Genomic DNA, 18,106 nt, shown 5'->3' on the forward strand with positions numbered 1-18,106 from the left:
ACGTGGTCCAGTCGGCACCAATGATTTTAGCAGAATAGGAAGGTTTTCAGCAACTTTCTGAACCTGAGATGGTTCTCCTCCATGCGAATAGCATCTGGTAGATTATTCCAAAGCTTTGCGGCCTGTAGAGAGAAACGTCTGCCCCCGGTCCGTGATCTCCTAGTCTTGGGGATTGCCAGTAGATTCTTATTACTGGATCTCAGGGTTCTAGATGTTTGATAAGGAGTAAACAAAGGTGCTAGAATGTCTGCTCCGGAGTTATGCAGGGCTTTATGGGCAATAGTCATTGCTTTAAATTCAATTCTTTGTTGCACAGGCAACCAGTGTAGTTGCCTCAATGCTGGTTTGGCAGAGGTTCTGCGTGGGATATTTAGTAGCAGTCGGGCAGCACAGTTTTGGATGGTCTGAAGGATCTTAATTGTCCCTTTAGGGGCACCCAGATAGACTGCGTTGGAGTAATCTAGTCGTGATAGTATCAGACTTTGTACTAGGATCCTTCTAGCTTCAAAGGGAAGTACTCCTAGGACCTTTCTGAGGGCTCTCATGAGGGCATAACCAGTCCCTGCTACCTTCCGGGCTTGGACCTGAAAGTTGGACCTGAAAGTGTGTTCCATTAAGGAAAGAATCCCTATTCTAAGAAATGGGCACAAATGATGTCAGTCAGTTGGACCTGAAAGTGTGTTCCATTAAGGAAAGAATCCCTATTCTAAGAAATGGGCACAAATGATGTCAGTCAGAACCCATGGAGAGTTAAAAAATAATGACAAGAGTGAGATTAGCATGAAGCTAAAATTAATAATTATTAACTGCAGAGTTTCCGGTAAAGAGAAAATAAAGCATGGAGCAAATACACCTTGGTAAATCCAATTAGTCAAAGCATTAAGCTTGGGATTTTAATAAATATCAAAAACGACACACAGCCTGTTGTTCTGCTTTGCAGGTCTGCCTCTCCCACTTCAGCTAAATCTGTTCTTAGTCTAAAGGAAACCCATCTTCTCCCCGGGCCTCTTCTGAATCGAAGTCTGCACAGCATCTCCTCTCAGCCCCTCTCCTTCTCAGGTCTGCAAGTCAGTCCCTCTAGTTCGGAAACTCCTAATCTAGGAACAGGTGTATAAATGGTAAAATGTTACAAAACATATGGTCTGTTCTTGTCTTCTCCAATTGAAATCCAGTTTTCTCCGGAAGGCACATATTCCCCCTTCTTCCTGTCCACACATAATTCATCAGGCGCTAGCTATCGCTTTGTACTCTCAGCACATTTGAAATTTAGTTCAAATTATTTCATTTCCTAACTGTGTTATTCTGACTAAACACATTACATTAGCTGAAAGAGCAAATTATTATTTAAACAGAAACAATTACAACAGACAGATTGTGGCAATGCATTGTGAAATTTGTGTGCGTTATATTTCTACAATAAATACATGAGGCTTTAAGATATCAGTAAGGTTCTGAGGTCATACTTAGCATCTCTATTTCACTGCACATTTATCTGCAAGATCAAATTAAACTTCTTCCCAGCGAGCTACAAGCCATTATTTCTATTTAGTTGTCACTGCTCTTGTGCAATTCTCTTTAACAATGTTGAGTTAAGGTAATAAAAATAAAAACTATACACTACCACTGCACACATGTTTAATAATTATTCTTAGTTAAAAACATATTCCATATGTCTATGGGTAATTTTTAAAAGTGTATGGCAAATTGTCATTTTAATTTATTTTGCAAGTCGGAATTTATTTTTTGGGATTCTTTCCTATACCAACTTAAGGATGACAGGTCTAACAGTCCCACTCCTGCTGACAACGCCTACGTTACACAAATATACACTAATTTAAAAAAATTTACATATGTCGATATCTGTCTTGTGTCATCATCAACACAAATTTCATCTGCCCTTACATCTTCTTTATGTTAGCCACCCAATCTAGACCATGCTCCTATGTACCACTGTTAATAATATGTATTACAAGGGCTAACTGCTGAAGTCAATAAATACAATAAAACAAATATTCAAAACGCATTTTTGCAAAATGCTGCATTGTCGTGGGACAATGGTTCATCACTGACTCAACAAATTGGGAAATTGTCAAAGCTACATTTTGAAAAAATCTCAATTTATTTTAATTTTGCTTTATTGCTTTATTGAAAATCTCACTGTTTATTGTTTGTTTTATGCCTACTGTTATTTGAAAATATTGTACCTCTAGAATGTCGTAAGTCACTGTGTATATAAGCTTAAGACAGCGATTAGAACACTCAAAGCTGCAGTTTGCTAAAGAAAAATAAGAACAGCCCAAAGGTGTGTAATGTGTCTCAAGTCATCATAACAGGTTGTCTTCCCCTTATTGGTATGTGTCAGAAAAGAAATGTTGGATTCCATAAAGTCAGTGCTGCCCATGTTAACCAATGAACCGACATGCAAGGAGAAGGAGGCGGGACATTTTTTTTCTCAATGCAGATGCTGTCACAGCCAACATCCGCTGCTTATCGCAACCATTGTGTCATCAGCATCTTATAACGGACTGCTGTTTACGCTCAAAAATAACTTATACTATTATGTACTTTGAGTTAATAAGAATATGTGCACCAAATACATGCATAATCCATATCATACTCCACATCCTTTGAATTGAAAGTTTCATATGTGTACTGGAGGCAGATGCCTTTGCACCAAATATCTTTAGGGTGATTTTCAGTGTGTGCTCGATACACCTGGCACCTTGATTAATGCACTAGATGGTTGCTAGACAGCAGAATCATCTCACTCCTATTTGAGGCTAAAGATGATTAATTCAATAGAAATTGTATAAGCTACTTATATTAAGTAGCCTGATCACTTAATGAAGATCCTCACAAGTCACTAGCTGTGCACGCAGATTTTTAGCTGCCATCTCACTTTCTAATGTGCGAGATAATGTATAGATTGTCATTGATAGCACTCGGTGAACAGTTACACCGTGTTTTTTAGCAGCAATGATTCTGATTGGGAGTGATGCATGTATTATAATTATGTGCTGGCGCTGGCGCTCACTCGCGCCTTGCGCATGCTCTGCGAGTGATCAAATGACTTTGGTGCTAAGCATCCAATTGAGCCAGTGAAGAAACAGCATGTGTTGGTGCCCAACCACTGCTGCAGATGTCTGAATGGGCGGCCCATGTCAACTGGACATCACAAATTTAATTCAGATTTCCGTTTAGCTAATTTGCGCATTCTCGAAGGTTAGGGCAACGTTTGTTTGAGCCAACTACAACTAGAAGTGCAGCAGTGAGTGCTGTCAACAATGAGTGAAAGAGCAAACTTACCGGAAGGCTACCAAAGGCGAACTTTCCCACAGCAGTAGGAATAAGTAGTAATTGTATGTAATGTACAAATGCTACACTGTACGGGTTACGACTCATCCTTAACTGCATATCATGAGCTAATAGCTATTTTGGGTGAAAAATATCGATCCACTAAAGAGGTGGACTTAACATTCAGCTCACCCGTGAGGGAGAGTCTTGGCTCTACCATTGTTTCCTTGCGACACCGAGTCGTAGCACTATATAAGATTTTAGATTGCAGTTAAACACAAGCATGTAGCATGTATGCTCCGGATTGAATAATCCTAGCCGGACAAGTTTCCTGGTGCTTTCTACTGAGGTGGCTAGGGCTGTCTGTCTTGCTGGTTCCTTTACATGTCAACATATTCCACCATATCGCAAGCTTCACCTTAACCCCCGCACTCTGCCCCACTCCCCCCATATGCAACATTCCCATTCTGTATTCCTCATAATGCAAAAACCAACATACACGTTTGTCTTGTGGTGGTCATTTCTTGGCTGCAGTTTATTAGGAATACAATGAAAACATGTATATACTTTGTATCTTCTATCATTATTCTTTCCTTGGCAAATATCGTACTGGTGCATAGTGTCTTTTGGCCCTTCTGGGTCGCTTTCTTTGGTAGGCTGTGTTTGTGCTCTCTTTACGCGGGAAGGGAGTAGCTTCTGTCCCAGGTGTTAGGCCACAACTCTCTACCTTGTCCGATTCTTGATGTATCCAGCAGGGAATGGGCTGCAAGCGCCGTCTCCGTTTGCTACCCCCCTCTTTGGTAGGCCACCTCACCCAGCCGTGAGGCATCCCAAAGTGAGTGGTCCTACACGCTGTCCTTAGGCCAACTCACCCAGCCGTGAGGCATCTTAAGGTGAGTTGTCCTATTCTGGCACACCGCCCTGCGGTGTGTCTCCGTATCAACCATTATCCGTGTAGTTCTTTGCCAAGTACTATCTGCTTCTCAGCCCTGCGACATTACTACCCCTTAGGTGTGGGTGGGTGGGACAAAAAAGGTTCTTGCGTCGGTGCTGCTCCCCGCTCCGTGAATATAGGAGCTTAGCTTATATCGACCCATTTTGCTTTCCTGCCTAGTTGGGTGCCTTCCCCCTATTGCGGGGTTCGTATGCCGCCTGGGCTCCTATTGGCCGGGGGGCCGGCACCTCTTAGGCGGCGGCAAGGGTGTTTTCGTACTTGGGCACTTTGCGCACCAAAAACTGGCCAAAAATCTGGTTTGGTCCAGGGGCACGGCAACCGTTATGGCGCCTGCACTCTCTATCCTCCTTCGGGAGCAGCTTCTGCAAAAACATATACAAATACGTAGACACCTCTTTCCGGTCCTATTACTTCAACCGAAAGCCTAAGAGAGGAGAGTCACCATTCATGGAAAACAGCCGTACTCCCTCAGTGTCAATTCATGTTTGTGGAATATGTGTCGTTGAACCATTTTCAGCTTGGTGTCGGTTGAATTAGCGTGCCTGAAGTACTCGTTTCTGTGTCGGTGATGATTGTGGTGAGCACGAGTGCTGCTCTCGGGCAGCATTTAATGTGAAATCCCATTGTGCAACTTGTCAAGACTGGCCTTCGAGTCATATTGGGATTAGCAATGCTAAATGGAAACCTGTGACAAAAAAAAAAAAGAAATGTACCTTAAATTCCACCAACTGCTTAGGGCTTTTACAACTGAGAGCCCACTAATGCTTTAGATACAAATGTCAAGTTTGCCCATCAACAAATCACAGTGACCATGCTTTCCCCCTCAGATCTCACCAACTACCCCTTGTCCGAGCTTTGGGGTTGTGACAGCACGCAGTTTTGCAGATACAGCATTTTCATGGGCAAGTATTGGAAGCAATTATTATTTTTTAATAATAAAGCAACGTGTATTTTGTATGAATATTCTACAGTGGCTACTGATACCAAGTGTTGAAAAATGTAATGTTTTGGGATTAACTGTGGTAATGTACTAGTGGTTCATATTCATTCCATTGCAGTAGTTCAAAGATAAAGGGTCAAAGCTTTTAGTTTGCTGCTGGACCTCCGTTGCCCTACTCCATATGTTTGCAATAGGATTGTTTCGTTTTTCATTAATAGCTCTGTTACCCAATCAATCAATTCACACCGAACGTAGGAACGGCATACACATACAAAAAACAGAAAAATTATTGAATGGAAACATAAAAACATAATTGGCACCTAGTGGTATTACCATTTGGTGCATGTGCAATTTGATGTATTTATATTTAGCGGTTTTGAATGCATAACCCAAAATGTAGGTAGCCACTAAGCAGGCCTGGTATATCTATACACCCATTGGATGTTCGCTATCATCAGTAATGTTTTAAAAAATCAAGGAAGCATTCTGGCTGACCAAATTTTCCAAATGTTCATAGACATTAGAGAATTCACACAATCTGATTGGCTGGAACCACTCTACATATTTTCTAAGGGAAACTATTCTGTTTCCCCAACATTGAATTTTCCCACTTATGCAGTTCTCTCCCTGGCCTGCATGACAAACCGGTGAAAGTTCAAAAATTGAAATGGACCTTCAAGCCCGCCACTGCAGCCTGATCAGGAACAGAAGGGGTTAAAAACATCCTGCTATTATCAAAGGGGCTGGGAGATACAATAATTCCTCACTTGCCCTGCCAGTTGGTCAATTTGAGTATTGGTTGTCTCTGTCTCCACTATTCATTTCCCTGTCTAGCCAAAGGACGGGGGAGTGATGGGGAGGGGTTAGTGTGCACACACCCTTTCCATGCCCAAGGGAGTGAGTCCCCAGAATGATCATCAACTGGACAGCTTGTGCCTCCAACACATCACTTTTTTTAAGTTGAAGGAGGGCCAGGTCAGTGAAGGAGTTATAAGTTTGTAGCAGCTGGCAGCTGCCTCAGTGTTCAGTTCACAATTACAAACACAACACGGGGCATGGTCAGCCTTCAGCTTTGCAAAATTCAAGGTGTGGAGGTATAGTCAGCTGCTGGTGTCCTATTCACAATTCCAAACAGGACACCATCATCTGTAGGCTGTCCCAGGTACCATGAAGTGGAGAAAGGTCGATAACCAAGGATCCCAAATGTAGATTTATTAAGATTCAGATGTGACTTGCTCATTTCGCAATCACTATTATAAATACATATGTACCAAACTAAGGCAAGACAAGTTCATAGATGACACAGTGGGGAATCCTGGGAGGGGATCTTAACAGGAAATGGATCCTTGACCTTGATAGGATGACCACCAGCGGGTAGAGATTAGGAATAGCCTTGAAAGAGCTATGTTGGAGCTTCCAGGGCTTTTGAAGACATGTGATGAACTATATATCCTAACATACAAAATTATTCTGTCTTTTTACATGTGCACAGGTCCCACACCCACATTGACTATATCTTCCTTTCCCAGAAAATGATGTTGTCTATCCACAAACTCCATTTTGTAGTACTTTAGCAGTACTTCAATAGTACTACTAATATGCTATAAAATTTTATTCACAAACCTACGAGTGTAAATCTTCACCTCCACCTCTCTTATCTTTTCTATGGGGAGATTCTTACACATGTGAGTTTGTTACTTAGTTGTAAATGTGGCAGGAACCGGGGGACTGGCTGGAAAAAGGGACATACTTACTACTAAATGGGAGGGGTTTAGAGAGGAGAAAAGAGGGGTTTACGGAGAGGCTCAGGGGGCGTGGGAGGGATTTGGAAGGTATATTTACCCTCCCACAAAAGAGTAAGCCCATTGCCATTCAGAAACTGCACTTTTAAAGTTATTACAGCCAAAAGGGTACCCAAAATAGTAAAAAAATGACTTCAGCTCAAAGTTAGAGTAAGTTGAGCACCGGACATGTCCAACCACTGGTAATGCAGCACCATCCTTGCAACACCAGCCTTGATGCTGAAGAGGCATTTCATTGGGTTAGATATTGATACTCAGAATAACTACTGGATAAGACTTGTATTGGTCCAAGCATGAAGTGATTGATCCTGGCTGGTTACAAAGGTCTAGAAGGCAGAATATTAGTAAATGGTCTTCCACTGAAACCTATTGATCTATAAAGAGGGACATGGTTGGTTTGCCTCCGCCCCACTTCTGTTTCATTTCGCTGTCAAACTATTTGTCTTTCAAATACAGCAAAAGGACAGGATCCTTAGAATCATGTTGGCGTGGACTACAGACTCTTGACTTTGACTTACCCAAAATTTTGACTGACTGCACATTAATAGCATTTTCAATAGTGCCAGGGATTTAGATAAACCAATAGAAATCTGAGTTCCTAAACCTAACCCTAAGAAAGAGTAATGGGGCAACATAAACCCAAATGCACGTTTACATGGGCCTCACATTTATTTATATACAAATCCTCTGCACACGTTTGAAAGTAAATACATAAAGTTTCATAAAATATCACAATGATGCTTGTCTTTGTATTGTAAGATGTTTTTAATTCAAGATCTTAAGCCTTCTTATCCAACACGTGTTTTGTCGCTGTTAAAGGGGATTACCCTGTGACTTCTTCAGGGCTGAGGTCAGTTTCATGTAGTCTCTTAGTTCCTGTGATAATTCCAACCCGGAAGGGGCTCCTATAATTTCTGTGCCTGGAGAGGTAGACTATTTAGTCTTGTGTCCGAATATCTTAATGTGCTTCCAAGTGTACGGGAGTTTCTTTGGGGACAACTTCCCCATCTACTGCGGGATGTTCCGATTCTGAGCGCATGCATGGAAGCTTGCTACTTCCTTCTGTCGTCAATCACAACAAGGCCATACTTTTTTCATATGGAGGGTGAGAATATTCTCACTTTGGTGTCTCTCATGGAGAATGAATCAACTGCAGCATGTGGCAATTCTTCCAAGTAGCAGGACAGCATGTGTCTGTCTGCTCAGGAATTCAACCCATCTTGACAGCGCTTTGATCGTGCCATCTTCCACACACGCGTATCCTTACATTGTGCGCATTCACGTAATAGCCTACTCACCACCCACCTCACACCTAGGCTCCCGGCTGGGACCCATGTGAGTTTCACTTTCTTATCCTTTGCACGGTGCCACACCCTCCACAGGAGCCGGTCCATTACCCTTCAGGTGTCCCTAGGATCATAGGTCCTGAAGAGACCCTACTCTGCACACAGGGCCGAAATGGCGTCAGAAAGTTGCATAAATGAACCATGGTGCACCAGCACTAATCACTGTATCTTACGCTGTATACTGTACATATATATGTAATGGTTGTTTATATGAAGCTTTGGAAACCTTGTATATATTTCACATATATGTTACTAATTTTCTAGGTTCCGTTTTTCACTAGGACACCTTTCACTCAGAACTATATGTTCAAATGTATTACTTTGTAACAGTATTTAATTTCAAGGATTCTATAAATATTTTTGATTCAAAAACAAATCAGAGGTGTATTTGCTTCCTTCACTCTCCAGTATCACTATTACTCAATATATTGCCATTGTGCTCATATACATTGAGATTACTTCATTAAGTGTCCACAGAAGCCTTTGTCTTTTTAATAATGAGTTTATTACCCTGGTTCCCCGTGAGTAGGGTTCCCTTGCTCCTATCCTACTGCAATGGGAGAAACAGCATCATTATCAAGGCTGCCGTTGATGAGAGATTTGCAATGTGAGGTCCTGCACAGGTAGCTGCTCCAATGCAGGGTGTGGGGTCGATGCATTGAGTTGAGAGAAACCCTGCAGCCGAGGTGATGCATTGGTTGTGCTCAGGATTGAGCAGCTCACCACCCCATCACCACCCCCTTTTGTACCGCTTTGTTCGCCATAAGTTGGCAGGGTATGCTCAGATGTGAGTCCCTTGCTCACTTTGCTACTGGATTCAAGCAAGCCAGGCTGAAGACGGCTGAAATGCCAGAAACCGGTCCTCAGAAGCTTGTTTCAGGGTCCAGGGAAGGCATGGCTTGGCAGTTCGGGCTGGACTGTTCCCATGAGGAACAGGGTCACAGAGATCTTTGCGAAAGATTTTCCCTTTGCTGCTCCCTTTGGTGCATGCGCTAATTGCACGCAGCACAATACTTAGCAGATTAGATTACTGCAATGCCCTGTAACATGACTCTCCGAACTTCCTTCTTGACAGGCTGCAGAGGATTCAGTCTACAGCAGCCAAATTAGTGCTTGGCTGGTCCAGAAGGTCCTCTTCTTCCTTGGCCCTGGCCCAGTTGCACTGGCTCCCACTGAGACAGAGAGTTCAGTTCAAGTCTCTCTGTCTAGTGTTTAAAGCCCTGCATGGGTGGGGGCCTGTCTCCTTCCAAAGAAAATTTGAATGGTATGTTCCTACTAGAACTTTGCGCTCTTCAGGGGCAAAGCTAGTAAAGATACCTAGATTTAGGAAGGTGAGAGCAGGTGGCTGATCCTTTGGGGTCTCAGCCGCGAAGCTTTGGAATGCTCTGCCTCTGGAACTTAGACAAGTTAGTGACCTTCTCCCTTTTAGGAGAAGACTTAAAACATGGTTGTTCCTAAAGATTTAGGCGGTCCTCTGCAGTGCGGCTCAATACTGTGGTGACTCTGAAATTGCTAGCGCCAGGATGCCTGCAAGATGATAGTGCGCTTTAGAAATGTAATAAATAAATAAATAAATGGTACCACTTAGCAGGGTAGGACTCACAGATGGCAGAGTCCAGGTGCTGGGTTCAAGGTTGTTGGAGCCTTGTCCATGACGATCAAGTCAGGATGCCTGCCAACTAAACTTTGGAGTCCCTTCGGGGCCCTGGGTTCAACAGATGCAGGTCCAGTCCTTCTCACCCAGGTAAGAAGGCAGCAGGCCATTGCAGCAGGGCAGCAGTTCCTTTGAAGAAGCTGTCCAGCAGAGTGGCAGTCCTTTCAGCAGCACTGTAGTCCCTCTTCCTGGTAGAGTATCATCAGGCCCAGAAGTATACTAAAGAGGTGGTGTCTGAAATACAATCTTTATAACTGGTGCTGGACCTCTGGAAGGTGGGAGAAGCTTCTAAAAATTCTCTTTGAAGTAGACAGACTTCATGTCTTCCCTGCCCTTGCACCAGACTATTTACAGGGATTGTACAGTCCTTTGTGTCTAGGCAGGACACAGCTGATTCAATAGTAAATAAGGCTGTGCCCAACTCCCAACTCCCATCCTGCCAGTAATGGTGTCTGCAGCTGTTCACAAATAAAAGGAAGATAAACGTTGATTCAAAGGTGGGTCCTAGACCTGATTTAACTTATAAAATAAATGTAGGTGCATCTGCTAGACAAAAAGAATGATTCAGGTAAAGCGGCAAAGAGGGGATACTGGGGTTTTTATTACTTCTCTTATCAAATCTTTTTTTCTCATGGTGTCTCCTGGGAAATGACATATGTTCACTAACAAGATTATGTTGTTTGCTGTAGCTGCTAAAGAAAACTTAAATTTGTTGAGCAAAAACAAATTAGATTTTGATCACCCACATTATTTGTTGTATGTTTATAGCCTATCATTTTGTCTGCCTGAAGATTTGGTACAGTATTAGCAAAGTGCTAGAGTGGCCATATCTATGGGTTTAGATACCCGCTCATACAAAAGACTGCAGAAAGAAAGGGAACATATTCACACAGATGTTTCACATTTCTTTGTTAAAAAAAGGCTGTGGAGAGGATGTGGCCCAACAGCTAGGGCAGTAAACCAAAAATCTGGGGCACAGGGTTCGAGTCTCAACAACGATGCTCAATATCCTGTGATTTAGAGCAAATCACTCAATTTCCCTGTGCCTAACAAAAACAAAAACAATGAATGTGTACTTGCGTAATGCAACTGGTGCTCATGTAAGGCGCTCTGATACCTACAGGCCAAGGTCGCGCTATATAAAACTCTGGAAAAAAAGAGACAAGATATGGTATCTTTATCGATATAGGCCACCTTCAGACAAGTGACTCCACGCACAGCATGTGACAGGAACTGATGATACTTGGGGGTACGTAAAGAAATTTGTTTACTGTTCATATGTAGAATTTCGAAGGCCATAGGAGGAGTTTGGAGAGAGAGAGAGTGATAGAAAAAAGAAAGAGAAGCAGAATGAATGAATGAATGCATGATCATCTTGTAGAGCACGAACTTTGCCCAAAGGCGTTAAGGCTAGGGATATAACCAGGGGTCATGAGTAGTGGGGATGAGGCTTTCAAATATTAAAGTGCAAAGAGCAATATTTTTGAAGACTTGTGAAAGGGTAGATATGACTCTTGGCAAGAGATCGTTAGAGGGAGAGTGTTCCAGTGCTTAGAAGCGGGGACGGCAAAGGTTCTTCCCCCCCCCACCTAGCCCTCCTAAACCTGGGGACTACCAGTCAATTTTTATTGGCAGACTACAGCTGTTTTGTGGGGACGTACCGTTGGAAGAGTTTTTTGATTCTTTCAGGGCCAGAATTCTGAAGATCCCTTTCAACAATGCATAGGGCCTTCAGCACAATTCTCTTTACTAGAGGAAGCTAATGTAGTTTGCAAATTGCAGCAGAGACCGTGTGGAATTTAGGAAGATCCATTATGAGTCTCGCTGCTGCATTCTGTACAAGTTGCAGTTTATGGATAGATCCCTTGATAATGTCCAGGTAGAGAGCGTTACAATAGTCCAGCCAGGACAAAATCAGGGCAACAGCTGCCTGCTTTTGAGAAGAGAAAGAAAGACATGGAAAGATCATCCTCAGGATCCTGATAACCCCAAAACAGGTAGAAGCAGCTTTGTTGACCTGGGGCTAAAAAGAGAGTGAATTGACGACCATAACACCAATATTCTTTGCTTATACAGCAGGGCAGTGGCATGGTCCAAACATTTCAGGCCACCAGGCGTGAGACCAAATGGATTGTTGGTTGCCAAAGACCAGGGCCTCTGTTTTGTCCCCTATTGAGTCGTAAATAGTTGTTTACCATCCAGGCAGCCATGACCCGCATGCAGCTGTTGAAATTTGCTGCGGATGCCTCAATACCGATAGTGACGGACACAATTATTTGTGTGTCATCAGCATAAGATGGAGCCTCGAGCCCGAAATATCTGATTACCTTGGCCAACGGAGAGACATAAATGTTGAATAAAGTAGGATTCAATGAGGAACCCTGTGGAACTCCACAGAAAGTGGGAATGTACTCAGAATAAAATTGGTCCATCTTTACTTCTTGTGACCTATCTGTGAGAAATGAGGACAGATAGGTTTTAGGTTCTGAAGGGTCCAAGTTGGTTTTCTTTAGTAGAGTCTTGACCACTGCTGTTTTCCAGCTGAATGGAAAATGCCCAGATGAGATGGCCAGATTAGGCGTGGACCTTGGATGAGGGACAATCATCTCCCTTCCTAATTTCATAATCTTCAGGGGGCAGGGTTCCAAAGGGGACCCAGATGTATTTCCCCCTAAGAGATGATCCATCTGCTCATGGGACAGGGGAAAGAAGGTGCAGTGTGGCTTCACTCTCGTCTGATTTAGGAGGGTTATAAGATTCAGAGATAGTTAGTGATTGAGTCGTGTTAGAAAGCTTTGATTGAAGATTGTCTAAGGAGGAAAAGATTTCTAGGATTTGTGAGTGGAAGTATTTGGCCATCTTGTCACAGAAGTCCTGCAAACTGTCCTTGTATAGTGGAACAAGAGGAGAAGCGAGAAAGTTGATCACATTAAATAGTTCCCTAGGGGATTTGAGCGATTCTGTCTTTCGAGAGTAAAATAATGATTTTTCTTCTTTGATGGCTGTTTTGTATTCCCTGAGCTTCTTTTTGTGACTATCTCTTTCGATCGGGTCAAGATGTCGCAGCCAGACCCTCTTGGTAGCGGCAGGTTTATCTAAGTTTCTTCAACTTCTCTGAAAACCAGAGAGCAATGGGATCTATTTCTGCCTACATTATGTTCTTTAAGGGGGGTGAGGGAGTCGATAGCTGTCGTAAACCAGTTCAAATACTCTGTAGATGCCAAATTGGCGTAATATTGATTGGTCCAATGAAGGTTGCTAAGGGCCATGAAGGGAGAGCCCTTATTAATACAGTTGTAGTTTCTTTTAAGTACTTTTCTATTCCCCTTGTTCAAAGTTTTGTGTGATAGTGGAAGCGCGAAGGAAAAAGGAAAGGCATAATGATCTAACCAGAGTTGAAAAGAAGGGAATCAGACTTCATGAATTAAAAAAAAACTCTGGGCTAGTTAAAGCCAGAAAGCAGATCCATCGGAATAGAGTCACAATGCTGAAAATATTAGCAAAGCTTTTTTTGCTTAGAAGTTTTTACAAATCATAAATTAGTTTAGTCTTTTTAAAAAGTACTACATGACCATGTCCATGCTCAAAGGGAGAGATGCCTTGTACAAAAGAAGAAAATGGCTTCTGCTTGAAGAGCTTCTGAAGGAAAATGGGACCAGATACCCTTTGGATTTTTGCTTTTGGACTGCTCGGCTTGTAGACTTTTACAACAAGTTACACAGAGTCTCACTCACTGTAAACTCTGTTAAAATGGATCCAAAATATTAGATGCCGTTTAAAACAAGACCCACCATCACACAGCTGGGGTAGGAGGTGGGCTGGTTGCACCTACAGATAACATGCTAAAAACAGATCATGAATGCAGATCCAATGTCACTTTTGTCACATTTGCACTCTTTGTGGAAAAGAGAGCTTCCTCATACAAAAGAAGAAAACTACTTCTGCTCAAAGAATTCCCAAAGAAAAATGGGATCCAATACATTTAACTCTTTGGAGTTTTTTGCTTTTGGACTTTCCGGTTCTTAAACACAAAGGGGTGGGAGCACACTGCTTCACCTCCCAGCACATTTCGCCCCTTAGCATTATGGTAAATGCAGTTCATGGTACATTCTTACTTGATCATTTACTGGAGTGTTCCACCAAAGTTGGTGCAGGTTAGTGCTGTAAATCACTAGACACGAGTTTCTGGATGTCATCTGTCATCAGTAGAGATAAAAACAAATTAATTCTGGGGTTGCTGAGCAGGCTGCCACAATCCTTTTAGGTCTCAGTACCTCTCACAGGCACATCTCCACAAGCTTGCCAGCTCAATGGCTCAAGGGAGCCTTTTCAAACAGAAAGGGGTGGGAGCACACTGCTTCACCTCCCAGCACAGTTCACCCCTTAGAATTCTGGTAAATGTAGTTCATGGTACATACTTACTTGAATATTTACTGGAGTGTTCCATCAAAGTTGGTGCAGGTTAGTGCTGTAAATCTCTAGACATATGTTTCTGGATATCATCCGTCATCAGTAGTTCTTAGACTTTTACTACAAGTCTCATTACTGAGTCTCAGTCATTGTAAACTCAGTTCTGGAGTATTAGCTATGGGTGTCTGCTTTTTAAAACAGAGCCCACTGTTGTGCAGTTGGGGTAAGAGGCAGATTGGCTGTAACTACTGATCATAAGCTGAAAAATTAACAATGTGTGCCGAATCAATGTCATGTTTGTCATATCTGCACTCCATTTTGGAATGAAAGGATTTGTCATATTTTTCTGCCTCGACGACTGATAATTAGATTTTCCTCCATTGCTTTAAAAAGGATTCAGTCTTTTATAACCGGGTGCATGTGATGCTGGAGCTGTATAAGTCAACAAAAACTATGATTAAACAAGAAGTGTGCAATGTTCAAGGTTCAGAAACAAGTTTATGTAGACAATTGTCCATAAAACATTCTAAAAACACAATTAACAATTAAAACCTTTGAATGAACCCACCTCCTCGCTGCCGCGCCCAGCCCCGCCCCCCAACCCACTACATTTAATTTTTTTAATTTTGTTTGACAGATTGTAAAAACCGAACAATCCCAACTGTCCCATCTAGATGTCGCATCTCAGGCAATAACGCCATCGCTTTGCTCCTAAGAGCATCATATTTAAAAAACAGAGGTCTTAAAAACTTAATTCGATTTGCGAGATAAAAGACGCAGTCCATAAGAATATGCGGGCAGAGACCTCTATTATTCTGCACACTAGTCCTATGTGGGTGGGATGAGTACATTGGATTACATCTCACCGAACCCTTAAAATTTCTTTTCTCAAACCTGGGTCTGGTAACCGTGATGAATACGGGAAGACACTATCTTAGCCAAATGAAGCAAACCAGAAGCTAAAGGATGTTTTCTTCTTTAAATACAATAGATCGATTGATTCTGACGCCATAACAGTGGATTCTCTCAGTGCTCATTTGCCTGGAAAGGTGAGCCAAGATGTGACTGTGCCACTATTTAAATGGAGGTTCTTAATTGCAATTATTCTGGTTCTAGCAGCCTTTGCCCACATTGTTTGACTACTTTGGATCTCTTCCCAAAAACATTTGGAGACTTTAACCACCTCATCATCCTCCAACACTGTGTTAAAGTATCGTAAAACCCGAGTAGAGGCCGCCATACTCCAAGAGACCAGACTGCACTCTCTCCTTATAGCCTGGACCATGGTACCTTGGGGAAGTGATAGAAGTCTTTAAGCACTACCCCTTCCAGTCTGTCCCATTCATAGGTTGGTTCAAGAGAAAATACCTCTCCCCATACAGGCCTAACGGTGTAATTTTCCCTTCAAAGGCCTTTAGTAATGGGATATGGGATAGCCGCCCAAATCTCCCATTGAATCCGGTCAGACAGCATGCCTGCAATAGGGATTGCTGCTTAATGGCATCCCAATGCACACCCCAATTCAGATTTCTCCTAAAAATTAAACCCAGGTTTTTATATTGATCCACTTGCTCCACCTGTGAATCTATATACCAGGAAAAACTCTTTTCTAGATTAATGCAGAGCTGGTTCTGCTTACTATAAGATGCCAGGGCATTGAGTTTCCTCTGCAGACCAATTGGGGTATAATTCAACAATACCAAAACATCGAAGTGTGCAAGAATTATATTGAAGCCTGACCCATAACAATGCCCGTCTTGCTCCTACAGCAAAATTAGTGCAATCATTTGGCTTTTCAATCTCTGACCTGAGCTCAGACACACAAAAGCGTTTAATAAAATGTCTCTCAGCCACCGCTAATTGGATGCATGCAATCTACCCACAACCCAATTCAAGTAAAACAGAGATTATACTTTTTGTCACCTCTAATAAAAGTTGATCCCCGGGTTAGTAATCTTTGGATGTAGTTAGTAATTTAGGGATACAATTTGATCTCTGCCTTTCTTTTAGGTCAGTAAGATGTTTTTGCTTATTAAAGTCACTATGTAAATACCTGGATCTGCTGCCTATCTACCAGTCTCTTTGCCAAACTAATATAAACTTATGTTCCGAGTACAGTCCTAAGTTGTAGTTGATTTTTGGTGGTCTTCAAACCTAGGCAAGTCTTTTTCCTTTCTATGGGCTCCACAATAGAATTCAAGCTACTTCTCTCCCCTTCTATTTTAGTTTTCATCCAGGTCTGCGATTTCTTGAATGGCGTCCTTGCAGATCGTTCAGCAGCAGTTTGTACTTTATAAATACATTATACATTAATTTATTCAATCTGCTGGGTAAAGTTAATTACTGTGCTGGCCAGCTGGAGGATCACACAATAGGGCTATTTGCCATTGCTCGTACCTTTTCCTGTGAAGAATGGGGGCAGAATCTGCAAGTGATAATTACTTTTTTATCTACACCACGCCTGGGAAAGCTCAGCCCTTGGAGGACAAGGGGAAAGACCAGACATCTGGACCCAGTCATGGAAGGGGCTTCTATTTAATGTGGTGGAGGGAATGGAACAGGAACTTTTTGGAGTGACACTGAGACAAGGTCTTTCAACATTTTAGGTCGCCATTTTGAAATCTCCCAAAGTTCTTTATACGAGGGTTGGTATAGGGTTGGCCTGATGATGTGTCATCCCAGTATTGGACTTTCCATCCCGTCATAAAAGCCTCTGCACAGGGGAGAGAGTAGGTGAAGATAGATTTCACATTTTCACAGGACCCTGAAGAAGATTTTACCCATCTGGGGGGCTCGAGCACCATGGACTTAGCCTGGAAGGGACTCAGTGGATTCACATTTCTACAGCCAGTGGCACTGGTTCCTTTACACCCTGTGAAAGATAGCAGAGGAATATACCTGCTGGGGGACTGTGGAAGAGAAGGGTTTCCATGGAACTTCTGTGGACTGTGCCAGCAGAGAGTAATCCTTATCAGATGTCAGCACCCTGACATCTGCTATCACACAGGTGCCCTCCATGTGGTCAAGAAGGCAACATGGCCTGAAAGGGCTGGCACAGCGGCTACTCTGCCTTGAAGTGTGTGGAGTGCTGCTGAAAGTTGCCCAAGGCTAAAGAGAACAACAAGCTCTGGACACAGGACAGGTCCAGAATGCAGAGCTAAAGTGGAGGAAATGCAAGCTTCCAATTAAATTTAGAAATTTTAGAGGCCAGGAAGCCAACAATTAATTGTACTGGTGGATAGAGCTGGCCACCAAGAGCAAAGTGTCACCCCACCTGATGTCTTAGAATCTCTTACGGGAATTTACTATTTTATGTTTCCGGGGCCCGCAGTTCCCAGGGATCGATGCATGATGAAGGAGAAATGTGTGCTGCTGTGCTCACCAATTTATGGCATCCCTTGGAAACCCCAGTTCACAGGAAAAGGAGAGGGAGTGCCACAGCATCATTACAATATCTGCTCCTGGGGAGCCCGGGCCCCAGGACCATTATGGTGTGCTCCCCCCACTCCTTGTGCCCGTGTCTGAGGGGAGAACACTGCCATCATCACCTGTCGAAATGGATGCCAACAAGAAGCAAAGCTTCAGGGTCCTGCACCACACACAGAGGGCCAAATGTTGAGCCGCATGGGTCACGCATTATTGGGTACCTGTGAGGACCAAGGTTCGGAGACATCCGGGTGCCCAATATATGTGAGAGACACCTGA

The 18,106-nt window shown here is 42.8% G+C and overlaps 1 protein-coding gene across 2 annotated transcripts in view; it reads left to right on the top strand.

Annotated features, from left to right (window-relative positions):
* DLGAP2 (DLG associated protein 2) overlaps positions 1–18,106 on the top strand; it is an 800,561-nt gene that overhangs the window by 762,224 nt on the left and 20,231 nt on the right. For both annotated transcript variants that reach the window (XM_086926407.1, XM_086926408.1), the window contains one exon: positions 5,077–5,151. In XM_086926407.1, coding sequence (XP_086782533.1) covers positions 5,077–5,151 — 75 coding nt within the window. The remainder of the gene's footprint in view (positions 1–5,076; positions 5,152–18,106) is intronic.

The sequence above is a fragment of the Lissotriton vulgaris genome, chromosome 6, assembly GCF_964263255.1.
Source record: "Lissotriton vulgaris chromosome 6, aLisVul1.2, whole genome shotgun sequence".
Taxonomy (NCBI): Eukaryota; Metazoa; Chordata; class Amphibia; order Caudata; family Salamandridae; genus Lissotriton; species Lissotriton vulgaris.